We start from the raw sequence: 17,368 nt of genomic DNA, 5'->3' as shown, positions 1-17,368 counted from the left end.
TTTTCCTTTCCAGTCACCTTTCTCACTCACTATGTGTTAACAGACCTCTCTGCATTGAATCATATCTGTTATTAATCTCTGTCTCTCTTCCACAGCATGTCTTTATCCTGTCTTCCTTCTCTCACCCCAACCGGTCGCAGCAGATGGCCCCGCCCCTCCCTGAGCCTGGTTCTGCCGGAGGTTTCTTCCTGTTAAAAGGGAGTTTTTCCTTCCCACTGTTGCCAAAGTGCTTGCTCATAGGGGGTCATATGATTGTTGGGTTTTTTTTCTCTGTATCTATGAAGCGCCTTGAGGCGACTTATGTTGTGATTTGGCGCTATATAAATAAAATTGAATTGAATTGAATTATGTATTGTGTAATCTATTCTAGCTGTGGATCTTGGCATGCTGAGATCTCACACCTGAGATATTTTCCTTTGAAAGAAGCCACACATTAAAGAAAGACAGCCATGTTTACTTCATTTATTTATTTATGAATATATGAAAAGAGAGCTACAACAATCACCAGCGTCATTGGATAAAGTGCACTTCATAAGAGCAGTGTCATCATCGGAAAGTCTACTGACATGACCAGTTATATCACCACTACTCAGTAATGCACATGATGATTCACAAGTCACAGGCAGACTAATGCACATTGTGAGGAATAATGCACACTTAATAATGCACACTTAATAATGCACACCATGACTCAGCAGATATACACAGATATACACAGCTGTGTGTACACAGGGCTAAAAGTGTTACTTTGACATGCTGCCGTATATAAAACTAGATATAGTTTGACAAAAACACTCATATGAACATACAAATGTGCAAAAGGCGTTGACTGAGAAGCAACTGGCAAATAATTGTCTTGTTTTGGCAGTATTAACATTACAATCAGTTTACAATTATAGAGTTGCTCAGTGGAAGAATTCAAATCTCCCAAAGCTAACATTAAAGGAATTGAAAAATAGTTTCATGGTCATGATGAGAGTTAGATGATTGGATTGATACCACTGGGGCCAATAAGGGAGCACAATTCAACGTCCTGTTAATCTCATTTAGCTGTATTTCAGTTAGAAGCTCAACAGAGGGCACTTGCAAGATGGTCCTCAATGACTGCAAGCAAAAGGAGTTCAATGGCTAAAGGAACAACAAATTGAACGGTACCGCTTATCTCTATCCCTTTTATTTTGAAAAATGTGATTTATGGATACCCTCAAATTTTAGATTTGTGGGGGGTTTTCTCAGAAACTGGGAGAACAGTGATTGCAACAACAAATGAAGCACTGTATCATATCATTATTTAAGCTATACTCCACTACACACACACGTACACGCACAGGAGAAGCTCAAAAAGGATATTCTTAACTACTCATAACTATTATACAGCACTGGGATAATGAAAAGGATCATTTGATGTGGTATCTGGTATTTGTAGTGGGATTAAAAATCAAATCTCTTCATGGTCATGTTTCATCTTGTAGCCTGTTAGCTGGATTCATGACCCAAATGTTAATATTTAAGGTTTTTCTGAAACATCAGTGGTAAAAATGGAACCTAAACCATTAAAAAAAGGGAGTATGTTACTGTTGAGCTCTGTATTAGAAGTTCTCTGATACCACGTGTTTGTATACTAAATATGTACAAAGCTACTTTTAGCAGGTAGCTAGCATAGCTTGAAAAATAAGAAAAAGAAAAAACAAAACAAAGAGCCTACCTTTGCATAATGGTACACACAAAACTGTAAAGCTCAATATTTAACATGCTTTTCCTTGTTTGATTAAATTTCTACAAAAATACTATATACCAAAATGTCTAACTATAATTCTTCTGATATTTATATTAGCTACTGTGCTACAGCGTAGCATTTTCCTTTGTGCTAAGCTAACTGGCAGCTGTAGGTTTGTGTTTTACAGTCAATCTTTTCATCCAACTCTCATAAATAATTAGTTCTTTTTAGCAGGTCCAATAATATTAAAGTACATTAGTTTCTCTTTAATAAAAAGGTAACCATCTGGCAATGTAAAACATTTTAACATTTCTCTATAAAGCACAATAACTGTAGAATGATGTTTAGACTGAAAAATACTTTTGAGGCAGGCTATCAGATGTGAGGTCAGAATATGTGCACTTACCTAAAGCATATACTAAACATCGATATTGTACATAAGTGTCAGAGTATTAGAAGTTGAAAAATAGCTATTATATCTTTCCAACTAGTGCAATAAAATCATTGATTCGATTTGAAAAATCACAGTATCCACTTGAAGTCCCCTTCGGCAGCGGCTGCCACTGAGACATTTGGCAGTGTTTTCAGGAGAGAAGCCAACACTAAGGGCTCGACCCCACGAGGGCGGAAGAGAAAGGAAGCTTCAATGAGAAAAGGCGGTGACAGTATCACACAGAACTATACTATCTAAATTTTCACCACTTTCAACATATATAAATGTATATCAACATTTACTTCTTAATCTTAAAATGTTCTCTGAAACAGTGAGCAACAGGAAAATATTTACGCTACACAGACTGGATCTGAAAAATACGAGGTGAGCTCAGATGAACGTAATATTCACAGACGTGAGACCCTGTAAACATGCTGGGAATTCAGTGTACCCGAATTTACACATTAAATTCCATGTTTAGCAGGCACTCCCTCACATATTTGTGGCTCGTTCAGGCTGTAGAACAAGTGAAAGGACGGGTGTGCGATTAAGCATAAGCATGCTTTCCTGCCTGCCTCATTTGTTCCAGAGCTTCCCCTCAGCGGACAGCCTCTGGTTTAGCCGACAGAGCTGCCGAAGGAAGCCGTCGTTGGGTCCGATCTCTCTTTTCTGTCGGATCATGGCCAGAGCAGTGTGGATGTCCATGTTCTGTTGCAGCATCAGGTAGGCGATAACTAAGGTAGGCGAGCGGCTGTAGCCCTCCCTGCAATGGACGTACACTTTACCTACAGAGGAAAAGAGATGCAGGTGTTACAGTTTGATCAAAAGCCCTCAAACCTGTGCAAAGTTATCACCTGACAAATCTAATTCTAATCTAATACGTGTTGGCCTCAAAGTATGAAGCTTATGAAACTTGCCACTCCTTTTACAACCTAATGGCAAACATTGTCTTTCTTTTTTGTTCTAGCCAGCGTCTTGACTGGCGAGAACTTCTTGCAGTTAGCGTGATATGACTGTATTTTTTCAAATACTTCACATACATCTGTGTGCTCCTCTATTCTGACCTTTTTTGTTTTTGTACGCCAGAGCCTTCTCGATAAAGTCGGCCGCCTCTTCAAAGTAAATGCTGATATCAAAGTGGTCTGTGTCGCTGGCCGGTATGCCGTGGTAGATGATGCCTGTGCCAGCATAGAACTCAGCACTGGTGTTGACGTGCATGAAGGAGTTTCCCTCTGCAGCGTTCAGGATGTGGGTGATGCCCAGGCGCTTCAGGCGCATCACATTCGTCGCCACAAATCTGCATCAAGAAAAGAACAGAAGCAAATATGCAATATGAAGGGGACCTTACAGGTTGTGCTTAATATCAACGTGACAACACACTAAACACAGTCTGACCCCTGTTACTCAGTGCTTGGACTACTGCAAAAGGTTTTCGTGAAATTTCTACGCTGTGTGGCTTTGGACTCGCCACAATCGCAAACAATGCATGTCATAAAATTTTGTGTAACCTCAGTTTGTCTATATGATCTTCTTGTAGTCATCTCTTTCCTCTCAACTCCCAACCAGAAACAGCAGACGACTGTCCTCGTTCTGCTGTTGGCCTCTTCCTGTTAAAAATGAGTTCTTCCTCCCCACCACTGCTAAATGCTTGATCTTATGGGATCATCTGATTGTTGGAGCTTTCTCTCTGATACTGTAGGTCCTTTCTGCAGATTACTGTGACACGATACTAGAGAATTAAAATTGAATTTGAAAGTAGAATAAAAGAGTAATTATGACTAAAAGAACAAACCCGCCTCCCTTGCTTACTGATGTGCTGCCAGTATCTGTCTTGCTTCCTGTCTTTGCACTGTTAGATATGTTTGCTGCACAGAACTACGTCCTTGGCTTTCATTTATCCGCATTTGGTTCCTATTCTCTCAAGCTTTATCTGCAGCAAGCACGAAGAGTAAACAAAATACCCATTCATGGCTAAAACTGGCAGTTAGGTTGCTTTGAATGGCACCATTGTTGAGTTCATTATAAACATTGGCAATTATCTAATGACAATTTTTTCACATGCAGTTAATTCATGCACTGAAATCAGTGCAGTCTGGCTGTGAGGAGGAGTGCTGGGAGTGTCCAGCAGAGGCCAGCAGACGCCAGACTATCAAATGAAATAATTTCAAGGTAACGGTGCTAAAACTGAGAAACTAAATATGGAAACATGGCTCCAGACAAACTGTGATTTGTTTTAAACTATATATTATGGAAGCCTGCTGGCTAAGTGTGACTTAATGGAAATAAGCCAACATTAACAACACCTGTGCATTTCTTGCTTTTACAACACAAAACACAATTCATGTTGTTCATTCATTATTCATTCTGCAACAAGGTAATAAATGTTTTTCTGAATCAGGTAACTATGGGCTGTGAATCTCCAGAACAGTCTACATAAACATCTACATTCATGGACTCCATTGATGAAGTCAAACAAGGATTATATCAGTAGTTATAATAGTCAGATCCACCCCTTGCTTTTAGCACCTTCACAAAGGCCCATCCCTAACCAGTGGTTGATATCACGGTGACTGTATTCATCTTTTATATACAGTCTATGCTCACTAGCAATTACAGGTTAATGAACCTGAGCTGTTGCTGATGGTGTTTCTTCAGTTTTAACAGATTCTTCTGGAGAACACAAGACTGCAAGCTAAAGAAGGAAGTGTAGTGTCACTCATGTTTCTGTCTCATGTTTCCTTTTCCCATCATATAAATGCACTGCTGTGCCTCAGAGAGATGTGCTTCTTTTCACTGTGAACTTCTGGGAAGGCTGCCTCACTTAGCACCTCCTGCCTCAGAGATGTAAAGAGCTAAAAATAGAGCAGACTGCAGACTGGTGCTCAAACTGCACGCCAGCTCAGTGGAATCAGGACAGATACATGAAAGCATAAACACAGCAGCTGAGGAAGAAGGATGCGTGGGTGCATGTTATGTGCAGATATGCTTCCCTTATCTATCCAAGCCTATGTTTGTGAGGAGGACATTTGTTGAGATCTAACAGAGAGGGCTTCTGCTCTGTCCTTCACATATACTAGAGAGGTCTTGCTATGACTCACAGGTCTAAAAAACAAAAGTGCTGCTGTAAAGCTTTTAGAGTCAGCCATGTAAAATTTATTTTCTTTCAAATCTAGAATATTCCTCACTGCATACAGCTTACATTAAAGAGCTGTGAAGGAATTCAAATGATGTTTACCTCAAACTTTAACATTAGCATTAATTCATTAGAATTCCAGTACTTTTTAATTATCAATTATATTATATGATTAAAAAACATGATTATCTGTCATCTAATAAACATTGTGACTACCTTTTAGAATTGGTTATGTTTATTGGGGGGAAAGAGTGTTTCTGAGCGTGAGATAAGAAGACGCCATGTAGTGTCACGTGTTAGCAGCAAATGTTTCACTACAGTAAGCTAACACTTAGGCTAGCTATCACAGAGATTATGAACAAAGTTAAACAAATGTCTGATTCCACTGAATCAGAGCCTCTAAAGCTTCATGAACATGCTTCATGTCATTTGTATAATCAGTCTTAAAAGACAATTTTGAAAAAGAAAAAAAAGATTGTTTCTACCAACGATCAAGCTCCAAAAACTACCCGACATCAACTGAAAGATTCTTTAACGTCTTGGAGGTCAAATCTGCGACAGACTTACTTCTTTTAAACTCCACACATGTAATATACAATGAAAGATTTCAGCTAAACATCTGAAGTCTACATTTTGAGACAAACTTGTTAACATCATCGGGGTAAACTAAAAATACTTTGGAACATTCCTGTTTGATAAATAAGTCAAAAACAAGTTCAGCTGATGCCATAGATATCACCATTTGAACCTCATTTGAATGTCCTCCTTAGACTTTCTAGCAGGACAAAGATTGTGTTCAAGAACAGGTTTCTGCTATATCATTGTGTATTACAGTTAAAACAAACATTCTTATTGGAAAAAAGAGAAGTAAAATACAAACATTGTGTCATTGTTCTATTGAGCTAACCATTTTCATAATCACCTGGTTGCATCCCTGGGTTTATAGTGCTAACGTTGTGTACGTTATGTACAGAGAAGTTCTGGTTGTGCATAAGTAGCTTATGCACATCTAAATGTTCCACTTATAAGAATCTGAGTAAGTGCAAAAGACATTGTGTGGCCATCTGTTTACAACCATCTACCAACTGGGTTAGTTTCTGTTTTAAAAATGCTCATTACACAGAGACGGTCTCATTACCCTTCTTCTCTGTGCAGAAACAATGTAAACATGTGCGGTCGTACTTCAACCAGCTGTCACCAGGGAGATGAGAGTTGTAACCATGTTTTCTGGGTGTCTTTGGCATCTTGTACTCATCCTTCTTAGTGCATGCTTAACTAGGCAAGCTCCTCCCCCATGGCAAATGAACTTAGTGTTTTGTCCTATTTCCTTTTTTATGTCTGTCTTGTCTTTCTTCCTCCCCACTGTTGCCACATGCTACTAATACAGATCATTCACTCTCTATAATATAAAGCCCAATGAGATGACTGGTACTATATTAATAACATTTAACTGAAGTAAATTTCAACCAATCCCTCTACGTTGGCCTGTATTTCACTTTCCTTAACATGCAGCCCTCTATTTGTATTTCAATTGCCGATACGTTTAACTTATAGAGGGGCTTTATAAGCTTTAGGGGAAAGCACTGACTTATGTGATGAATCAGCTCATCAATTTACAAATTCTGAAACACATTTTGTAATTTTGATTTTCTACAGTACTATAACAGACACCTCTTAGCTTTTCGTGTATTTTCAAACTGTACTTTTTGGAGTACTGGAAAATAAATGTGTCCGTCTCTAACTTTGGGTCGACGTCTGTTGTTCAAACATGCTATAGGCTACAAATAAAACATGATTTCAGACACCCTGGATGTCTGAGGTATAGTTTATCGTTTCAAAAAAATTAATTCAACACAGTTCAGTGTGCCATCAATGCTGACCATGCAGAAATCAGTAAAAGTAGAGCATGCCTCTGTGGATGCTCTGCAGGTTAAGAACATGAGCTATTTATAAACTCCTCCACTCCTACCATTTTTCCCTCTCCCCTCCACCTCTTCAAAAATTAAACAGACTGTGAAGGCCATGGTATGCTGGTTGGTTTCCTGCATCCTTTTATTTTATTTCACACTCAGACAAGAGAAAAAATGGATTTTGCCATACCATACGATTTTTAACAAATCTAAATATGTCATATATGTGACAGTGCTGGTTAACAGCAATAAGTCCTTTTAGTAAGCTCAAGCTAAAGTATTCATTCTCTGGAGCGTCTAGATCTTTCTACAGCGCATGAGTGAAGCGTGCTCGTGCAAAGCAAACAGATGCAATGATGTGTTTACATCTTTCATTACTCAGTGAATCCTCTCTGCAGCCTGACCTTTCCTCGTCATATAGGTATAATCTAATAACAATAATAACTTCATTCATATTCTCCATATTTTTCTGTAAGTTTCATAGTGCATCCTGCACGTATGAGCACATTTTCAGAATGATACAGGCTTTTTACAAACACGTGGTCATAATGAAGGATTTGTATTGTCTATAAAAAGCGCTTTATACATGACAACAATGACTCACGCATTGCCGACGTATATCCTCGGGTAGACCTCGTGGAAGTGTTTTGTTGGCCAGCTGTAGAAGCCGCTTTCGTCCGTCAACAGATCGTTGAGTTGCTGGAGTGACACCTCAAAGCTGGACATGTCGAATCGGTTGGAAGCCGATGTCTTCACCTGTTGGTTATGTTTGTTCTTCATGTCCGAAGCAAAGCAGTGGATCCGCCGAGAAGGAATGAACGTGGCAGATAGGTATCGGCTTACGAGGCTGATGGAGCGCTCTGCTGCTCTGAACAGCGCGCTGCTCAGTGTGGGGTAGATTAAACCCACCGACAGGGCCGGAGCGCCCGTATGGGCGGCCCTGGGCCAATGGTCCCCACCATGGTGGGAGAGAAAAGAGGAGAAAATTGCATTAGAGTATCATAATAATAATAAGTGTTATTACATTTTCACACTTTTCTCTCTTGTTTAAATACTCTCAAAGTTCAAACCTTTGTAGAAAAATAAGTCCAGTTTATAAAATGAAACTAAAGATCAAACCCTGTTTTCATGAGCAGAACATGGGAATAGAGCAGCTGCCAGAGAATTCAGCATTAAACAGTTAATGGTACGGAAGTAGAAAAAGCAAGAAGAATGAGTTAAGTAAAGTTTGACTTATCTGACTGTTTTGTTTCGTTTAATGTGCCTTATAATGCGGGAGTACATATATATATATATATATATATATATATAGATAGATATATGTGTGTGTGTGTATATATATATATATATATATATATATATATATATATATATATATTGCAACTGTTATCATCATTGTGAGTCAGGTCAAGTTGATTTAAACTTATTTGCTAGCTTCTCAGCCTGTGGCACAGCCCGTCTGGCTTTGTGTAAATATTGTAGTTTGTACTTGAATATTGTCAGCAAAATCCTAGGGTTTTATTAGCCTGTTATTTAGCGGCTACCTTTGTTTTTAGACACTCCATACACCTATAGCACCTAGCTTCAGCTGATGACCTTAGCACAACACCCTATCTTCCAAATATGGTTGTTTCTGGCTCGAATACTGCTCTACATAAATACTGTCAAATTGACGCTTTAAAATGTGAATCAACAATTCTGTAGGTAAGACCACTGTGAAACGTCTGTGAGGTCTGTCTTTTGTATACAGTCTATGGTCACCAAGAAACTTGAGTGTATTCCTATTCTTTCCACAGGTATTGCATTTCCCATGAAAAAACAAACAAACACATAAATAACAGAATTTCACCGTGCAAGATTTTTTTTTATTGAAATACAGATTTTAAAGAAATCGTTTACTTAAAAGGCACTGAATTCACAAAGCTTTTTAAAAGACACGACTCAAGTCAAATGCTGCAGTTTCTCATCAACTAAGCACTAGTTAGGAAGAAAACATAACTCTTCATTGAAGCCCTAGATTTCATCTTTAGTAGATTAGCTTTCAGGGGATTCTGCTGCAACAGAAGGAAAAGACAAGGAGGAGTCACAGAGATTTTACACACAGAATTAGCTCAGTGGAAAGTAAGATCACTGTTTTACTCACTGTGCTAAAAGAGTCAAACCATGGATAGTTTCCTGCCTTATAATTCCTCCTTATCCTTAATCCCTGAAGCCTAAAAAGCTTACTAATTAGCAAACCAGATAATATCTAAGACAGCAAATTTCTATCATGAGCAATTCTCTATTTGATAAGCAATAGAAGCTGTAAGAACAATCTTTTCACAGATTCAGGCTGGACAGCCACTCTTCAGCACATCTGGGGTTGCATGTTTGCTGCCCGGCAGCGCAGGACTTTCAAGAAGCTGTCGATCTTGTGCGAGTCCCGGCGAAAGCAGGACAGCAGTTTGGTAATCTTGTCCTGGCCGATCTCATTGGTCTCTATGAATGGAAGTGAAGTGATGGTCTGAGCAGCTGGACCCATCTGGACACAAACAGAGTCCGGGAAAAATTATTTTCATTTGACTTTATTTTTTAAATATTCTTGGTTCAAATAAATGCATATTCAGAAATTATTGTTTGCAGCCCACACACCTTGCTAGATAGTATATCCAGGCCATCCTTAAGGTCTTTGGAGTGCTCCTGCATCTTCTGGATAGTTTTGGATAAGGTGCTTTGGGCTGAGTACGGGAGGACGTTAGTAGAGGAGGACAGGACTACAAGAGGGTCCGACCAAGCCTGCAGGAGGGAGCGAGCCAGGGACAACAGATCTGACTCCTAGAGGAGAAATCCAAACAATAAGGTGAAGGAGATTTTGGGAAAACAGAGGAAAACATGTGTGCACATAATGTCTCAGTGAGATGAAGACACCTTTGTTCTCGTTGGCTTTAAACTACTGTTTGAAGGGGCTCTTGAATAAATTGTGCCTTGTGTGAGCAGAGATGCAGAGATATTGAAGATATCAGAGATATGACATAGCAACAGTGTGACGGAGAGTAGGCAAGGTTGAAGTAAAATGACTTACTGATACTTGAAGTGCTTGTTCCTTGTCAGTGGGGGTCTGTAGAGAGGAGGTGTGGCACGCGTGAACCCTGTCTATAGGGAATACTTCAGAGCCCTGCTGTTTAAGTAAATGGGAAAAAATCAGACAGATTGTTCAGGCTTTAGCATGCTGACTTTTATTGATCACTGATAGCAATACTCTTTTCTGGCATTGTTGTATTATACTCAATTGAAAATAGCATTTGTATTTTATTTTATTCTATTGTATATAGTATTTTTATTTTATTCTATTCTATTCTATTGTGTACAGTTGTGTACAGTATCTTATTCTTATCTTATTCCAGTGTTTTTCTAATTTTTCTATATAACTTTGCACTATCCACTTTTCAGCGCAATTCAATAAAACTTTATTGATCCTGAAGGTCGACCCATGAAGGAAACCTGGTTAAGGCTGCCGACCTTTTGCCAGAGACATCTTACACTTATGACCATACATATTTTCTGCTGTAACAAAACAAATTTCCCAAGTGTGGGACTAATAAAGGTTATCTTAACTTACCTTATAACCAACAACTGCTTGGCAGGCTTTAATTCAACACAAAGGCTGCTGCTTTTTCAAGAGTTTAACCAAATGTTGTAACTTAGAAAACTGCTAATGAGGCAGCTTCAAGCAGACCCACTGCACTGCATGTCGAGCTAATAAGGAAGCATCAGCGTTTAAACAGGAAGTTTGTGTTTTTTATGTTTAGGGAGACTGTGACATTTTATTTACAGTGCAAACACAGACAGACACACACACACACACACACACACAGACACACACACAGGTACAGACCAGCTCCTGGGTGAGCATCGTGCTGAGCGCGTGCAGTTGGTCAGACTGTTGAGAGGCTCGATAGATGAGGTCGTTGATGGGGACGGCTCTGCACATTGCCACCACACACAACGCTGTGAAGCATGAAAAGATGAGCGGAGGCAGAGTTAGAGAAAGCAGCTGCAGGGCCACAGTTTGGTGTCCTTTTGGCTTTTTTCCTTTTATTTAATAAGTACACTCCTCAAGCAGTCTTTCAGCTACATTTATAACCTGTTCTATAAAAGGTCTCATACAAATAGCTGTAAAAGTTTAAAATAAAAGTTTTCATTTATCATTATTATTAGCACTGTCCTCTTAAGGGCTGCCAAACCAACAATAATAGAATTTGAGCAATGCCGTGGCTTTATACTCATAATATTATTAAATCTGGTGCAGTGAATCATAAATAAACAAAAAATAAAAGCAGGTTATTTCACATCTTTGTAAATTATTTTTCTAAGATGAATGATTGAAGGAATAATTTTTCATATCATATATATACTACATCTCTGATGTATGGTAACTTTTGTCTTCCAAATCTTTCACATTTAAATGAATATTTGTGCGAGAGATTTCCGAAATGTGGTTGCTAAAGACCAAAACTTTGATTGTGAGCTGGTGAGCAAACTGGTAATATTGGTTCTAACTGTAATTAAGCTAAAATCCTCTTATGGGTAGAATCTCAGGTTTAATGTTTTTCATTTCTTTACATTTTTTGAGCAAGTAAATGATCTGTAGAGCACTATGAAGCTTTGTATTGGCTGAGCTCTTCTCACCCATCACGAGTTTGCCTCCCCTGATTCTTCTCTGAGCCATCTCTCTTCTTTTGCCGTCCGTCAGCTTCTGGTTCCTCGTCTTCTTGTCACTTTTGCCTTTTGCTCCTTTGTGCCTCCATTTTATAATTTCTTGGCTCCGGTCGTTTGGTTATGCAGCAGCAGGGTGACTCTGTGCTAATTACCAAGAACGTGCTGGAACCAGTTTATAATGAGAAACATGGCAGAGGGGCTTTGAATGGATGCAACAGGACGTAATTGCAGTTTGACAACTCTGTGTGTGTTTGTGTGTGTTTGTGTGTGTTGCATGAAGGTGGAAAACGTCCCTCCTTACTCTTAATTGACTGAATAAATAAAAACATTAATGTTCTGTAATAGCACGGTGGCACCTGCAGGTTCACGTGACTGACCAACAGCTTCTCAGGTGTACTTTTTAGTATTTCAAGTTTCCAGCTTCAACTTTTCTACTCTTGATATTTATTGTTCTTTTAAGTCTGAAATGGTTTTTACAGGTTCTGTTTTTTCTAAAATCCAACTAATTTGAAGATTTGCAGTCAGAGTTCGTCATAGCACAGAAACACTACTGCAGGTTAGTCATGACCTTCTTATGGCTTCTGCTTGTTCTTCTTGGCCTCAGATCAGCGTTCATCAGCATAGCCAGTTGTACTTGTCTATGAAGCCAAATGACACAAATAAACTACCGACATAAAGACCTGGACCTCTAATTAGTTTTCTAATTCTAAATTCAGAAAAACCAAGGTTATTGTACTTTGTATATAAATCTTAGAAAGATGGTGTCAAATAAGATGTTTAGTATTGATGTCATTACCTTGGCCAAAACGGTGACACTGTGAAGATTTTTATTCAGGTGTCATTTAACACTCACATTAAAAACATGTCAGACTGCTATCTTTCATCTCCTACAATTTGGAAAACTGTGTGTTCAAGTTGTGTTTTCTATTCTCAGCTATTAATCAGGTTGTTGTAAAACCTTCTTGAAAAACCTTCAGCTGAAAAGACGACAACAAGAAGCAGAACGGGGCCTAGAAAGACGGTTCATGTTTCTCCCATTTTAATTTTTCTTCATTGGCTCACATTTCAGTCAAAAAATGGACTTAAAAGAGTAAATGGTTACACTCACTTGTTCCTTAAAGGACTTTTGATAATTTAGGAAGGAACAAAATTAAGATTAAGGAGTATGTTCTTTTGGCTCATGAAGAATTCCTACAAATGCACATATATAATGTTGTAATACAATACAAACTGTGCCAACAACAAACAAAAGACAACAGACTGTGCAAAATGTTAACCCCACCCCCACTCAAGGCGTAGTCGATAATCTGCCCTGCAAGCTGGGATGGTCTGGGATAGACCGATGACTGTAGAACTGATCCACATTCATTGGTTCAAATACTCACCTGACACGTCTGCTTGAACTGAAAGCTGTTTCAAAGATGGTTTCATACTGAAGTCTTAATATAAAGTCGAACTTGCACTAACTGCTGAATTTAAACACACCAGTTTAAGTCTTCGATGATTTTGCGGTTAATTTCAATTAAACTACAAAAGGGGAAACATTTTTTTATTTTTTATTTTAAGAAATAAAAACTATTCCATTTGTGAAACTGAGAAAAAAACCCCGAGGGTTTTGAAGATATGTGAGTGCCAGTGTTTTTATAGAAAAGTGCAAACTTGATGTAATCACAATAAGGAAGAGAAAATGGGGCGTTCAAGACTCTAATGTGACAAAATGTATTACTATCTTAGTTGACGAAATAATTTTGGTCAGTGTTGATGTCCTTCGATAAAAGTTTGTTGACTGATTAGTTGGGCTTTAACATGATAAACAGACAGTTGGTTACATAATGGAACAAATGAGGTGTTATTGTTGAAAACGGGCCTCTGTACACGTGTAGATGTTTCATTAAACCCCATCCATGATTCATGATCAAAGTTACTGTTAAACATTCATATTTTTACATTTCTGACTAATTTGCTGTTACTAATGTTAAATCCTCCCAATTCTTTCGATCTTTGGGCTGAAGGAAGGACAATACTCGGTGTATCAATGCTCAATCAACAATCTTTAATTCCATACAATTCAACACTTTATGAGCATAAACCATCCGGATGGGGAGACATGCATGCAGAGGGTCACAGCAAATCTCAAACTGGTGGAGGGTTACTCAAACTCTTATAGCCTCTAGTGGCCCACACCTAGTCGTAAAAGCCTAAACATTCACATTCTTTCTCTCACACAGCGCCTAAGTTATGACCTCGGCTCCTTGTTTTTCTGCTCCCAACAAGGTGGTGGGGTGAACCTCCTGTGGAATGTGCTCTGTCTCCTCTGCTATCAGAGCACCAAGGCCCTGACTCTCTGCACACAATATTCTCTTCTTAACTCAGCAGTATAGTGCATCATAAAACAATATCATCCATTCACAATAAATCAGCAGTCTAATGTAATGCAAATCAGTTTAACTAATGCAAGAGTTATCACCTTCTTCTAATTCAGGAGAATAATGCAAACTAAAACTACATAATAATTTCACAATCATTAATCAGGGGTATAACATGGCATAAGATAATATTATAATCCCACACTAAACATCAAACAGGATTTACACGTTTTCAGAAAACAACACATTTGAACAGGATTGAACGATGCTCTGCCTCTGTGGTCAAGTACAGACATCCATGAGCCACTGATGAGCGTGACAGATCAGGAAGCATGCATGAAGTGGACGTGTTAGGGAGAGTTTGCCATCAGAGTTAAAACACTTCAACTCAGTTTTTGATGATAGACACAACTAAAAATCCTGATCAGTTACAGACACACGTACACATGTAAAAGTTTGGAGTCAGCTTGTTTGGATCCCTGCACTCTTCTGTGACAGTGTGTGAGTGTGCCTTCAGACAGCCTGCAGTACCTCTGCCCCGTCTCCTGGAGCCCACAGTGTTTATCCTGGATTCATAACTATCTGCAAATAATCCTGTGAAACTTTACCACATAACAGTGCACTTATGTAGATATTTCACTAAATCTCATTCGTTACTTATGATAAATGTTACCAGTGATTGTTTATATTTCTTTACATTTCCAATAATTTAGTAAAACATTAAAGAGAATTTCACTGTTGTGAGAAAATAAGACGTTTCTAATTCACTTCAGACTTTTGAGCTGTAGTGTAGATTGCAATGTCACGGTCTTGGGTCGGTGACCCAGCGTTTTCTGTTTTGTATTGTTAATCTTTGATTTCTTGATGTCTTTGTTTGTTCGTAGGTTTTGGTTCTGTGTCAGTATCGGGTCTGAGTTTTCCAGGTGTCCCTTTTAGTTCAGTGTCAAGTCTGTGTCTTGAGAATTGTCTCGTTTCCTGTTTTACTTTGAAGGTTCATGTCTGATGTCAGTGTATTCAGTTTTGCTTCCCCTGTCTCGTCTTGTCAATTACTCCCAGCTGTGTTCCCCACCTGTTTGTAATCTCCCTGTGTTCTTTTGTGTGTATGTAAGTCATGTCTACTCGTGTACTAGTTGCTGGTCTGTGTGTGAGTCAACTGTGACCCTACTGTGTATTCTCCGTGTGTTTTCCCTGCCGTCCACCTTCCTGTGCCTCTGCTCACCCTCCCTCATGTTCGTGTTCATGTTTGCTGTTTAGTTTTTCCCAGTTCAGATTATCTTTAGTTCCGTTTTGCCATTTTTCACCTTGTGCTTTATTTTACAATAAACCACCTTCACATCTCAGCGAGTGCCTGCACTTGGATCCTCATTTATTTTCTCCACACGGCTCATCCCATGTGACAGTGTTGGTTATGTTATAGGAGTACCAGGACAGGGAGCCACTGTTAAAAAGTCATGAGCTGTGTTGCTGCAGAGAAAGTTGTTCACTCTGGTGGTTCTTTGAGTTTCTAAAAGTTGAATGGGATGTAATCTGCCCCTCTGTGGAACCAGGTCCCAGTTTGAATTCAGAACACAGACACTCTCTTCTTCTAAGATTAGACACAAAACTTTCTTCTTTAATAAATATTTATTTATAGTTACAGATCAATCAGCTGTCCGTGACCCATCCTTACAGGCTACAACTGCTGGTTAACCTGCCATCATGCACTGAGCACTTCTGCTCCACTCTTGTCTTTCCCTCTGAGTGAGTTAAAATATCCCGACTGCATCTCAGTAACATTTTTCTGTGCTCTCCCATCAGGTGTCAGGTTTCTTCCTGTTAAAAGGGAGTTTTTCCTCCTCACTGTCCCCAAGTGTTTGGTCTGAGAGGATTGTTTGATCTATTACTGTAGGGTTTTTACTTTATAATATAAGACAATTGTTAGTGGTGCTATGTAAATCAAATGGACTAAAATTCAACTTGAATGTGACTCCTAATCAAACCTAAAGTCATCCCAACCAATGTGAACATTCAGCACAATAAAATACGATGAAATCAACCACGCTGGCTACATAGAAGCAAAAGCAGCAGATTCTTCCTGAGGTCCTCCTCAGCTCCAAACCCACCAGTGGAGGCGCTGTTTAACAACCAGCAGCTGTTATACTTAGTTTATAATTTAATAATTTCATTCTATGAAAATAAACTGTTTGAAAATAAGCATTTTAAAAAAGATTGTTTCATTGTTGATTGTTTCATTGTATGGTTTATTCTTTATGTATGTAAGTTCTTAAACTGCATACATGTATATATGAATGACTCACTCATATGCTGACATGTTAGCATACTGAGAACCTATTTCTCATATGGACACATTACACTTTTACGTTTCCTCACCTCATACATCATCTAATACAATGCTAATATTTTGTGAAGCAATGATGAATTTATTTCTTTATTCTATATAACTAGAAAAACATTAGAAAATCCAAGGAGCTGGTGGTAGACTTCCACAGGCACAAACATCCTCAACTGCAACCGCTTAACATCCAAGGTATCGACATCGAGGCTGTGAACAGCTACAGGTACTTCATTGTTCATCTGAACAATAAACTGGACTGGACTCACAATTCAGGCACCCTCTACAGGAAAGGGCAGAGCAGGCTGTACCTGCTGCGGAGACTCAGGTCTTTCGGAGTGAAGGGCCCACTCCTGAAGACCTTCTATGACTCTGTGGTGGCCTCAGCCATCTTTTACGGTGTGGTCTGCTGGGGTGGCAGCCTCTCTGCCGGGGATAGGAAGAGACTGAACAGGCGGATCAGAAGGGCCAGCTCTGTTCTAGGATGCCCTCTGGACCCAGTGGAGGTGGTGAGTGACAGGAGAATGGTGGCTAAGCTGTCAATACCTGTTGGACAACATCTCCCAGCCCATGCAGCAGACTGTGACAGCACTGAGCAGCTCCTTCAGTGGCTGCAGCACCCACGGTGTGGGACGGAGAGATTTCACAGGTCTTTCCTTCCTACTGCTGTCAGACTCCACAACATGGTCTCTGCAGATGACCACACACACACACACACACACACACACACACACACACACACACACACACACACACACACACACACACACACACACACA

The 17,368-nt window shown here is 39.2% G+C and overlaps 2 protein-coding genes across 3 annotated transcripts; both read right to left on the bottom strand.

Moving 5' to 3' along the window:
* Positions 1-2,076: 2,076 nt before the first annotated feature.
* On the bottom strand, positions 2,077-8,038 carry LOC146633062 (dual specificity protein phosphatase 3-like). Its single transcript, XM_085351302.1, has 3 exons — positions 7,798-8,038; positions 3,215-3,447; positions 2,077-2,935 (listed from the first exon to the last, which is right to left on the bottom strand). The coding sequence occupies exons 1-3, from the start codon at positions 7,971-7,973 to the stop codon at positions 2,727-2,729; spliced, it is 618 nt and encodes a 205-aa protein (XP_085207428.1). The 5' UTR covers positions 7,974-8,038; the 3' UTR covers positions 2,077-2,726.
* Positions 8,039-9,540: 1,502 nt separating this feature from the next.
* LOC146633061 (prolactin-2) lies at positions 9,541-11,901 on the bottom strand. Of its 2 annotated transcripts, none has more exons than XM_085351973.1 (5): positions 11,862-11,901; positions 11,068-11,180; positions 10,255-10,350; positions 9,825-10,007; positions 9,541-9,714 (listed from the first exon to the last, which is right to left on the bottom strand). In XM_085351973.1, the coding sequence occupies exons 1-5, from the start codon at positions 11,899-11,901 to the stop codon at positions 9,541-9,543; spliced, it is 606 nt and encodes a 201-aa protein (XP_085208099.1). The 2 variants fall into 2 exon arrangements, with proteins under 2 accessions (XP_085208099.1, XP_085208100.1); XM_085351974.1 differs by having other exon boundaries at positions 10,255-10,347.
* Positions 11,902-17,368: the final 5,467 nt, after the last annotated feature.

The sequence above is a fragment of the Diplotaxodon limnothrissa genome, linkage group LG4 (assembly GCF_057381915.1).
Source record: "Diplotaxodon limnothrissa isolate DT_005_m linkage group LG4, D_limnothrissa_male_GT1.1, whole genome shotgun sequence".
Classification (NCBI taxonomy): domain Eukaryota; kingdom Metazoa; phylum Chordata; class Actinopteri; order Cichliformes; family Cichlidae; genus Diplotaxodon; species Diplotaxodon limnothrissa.
This window is presented reverse-complemented; position numbering and strand designations above follow the sequence as displayed.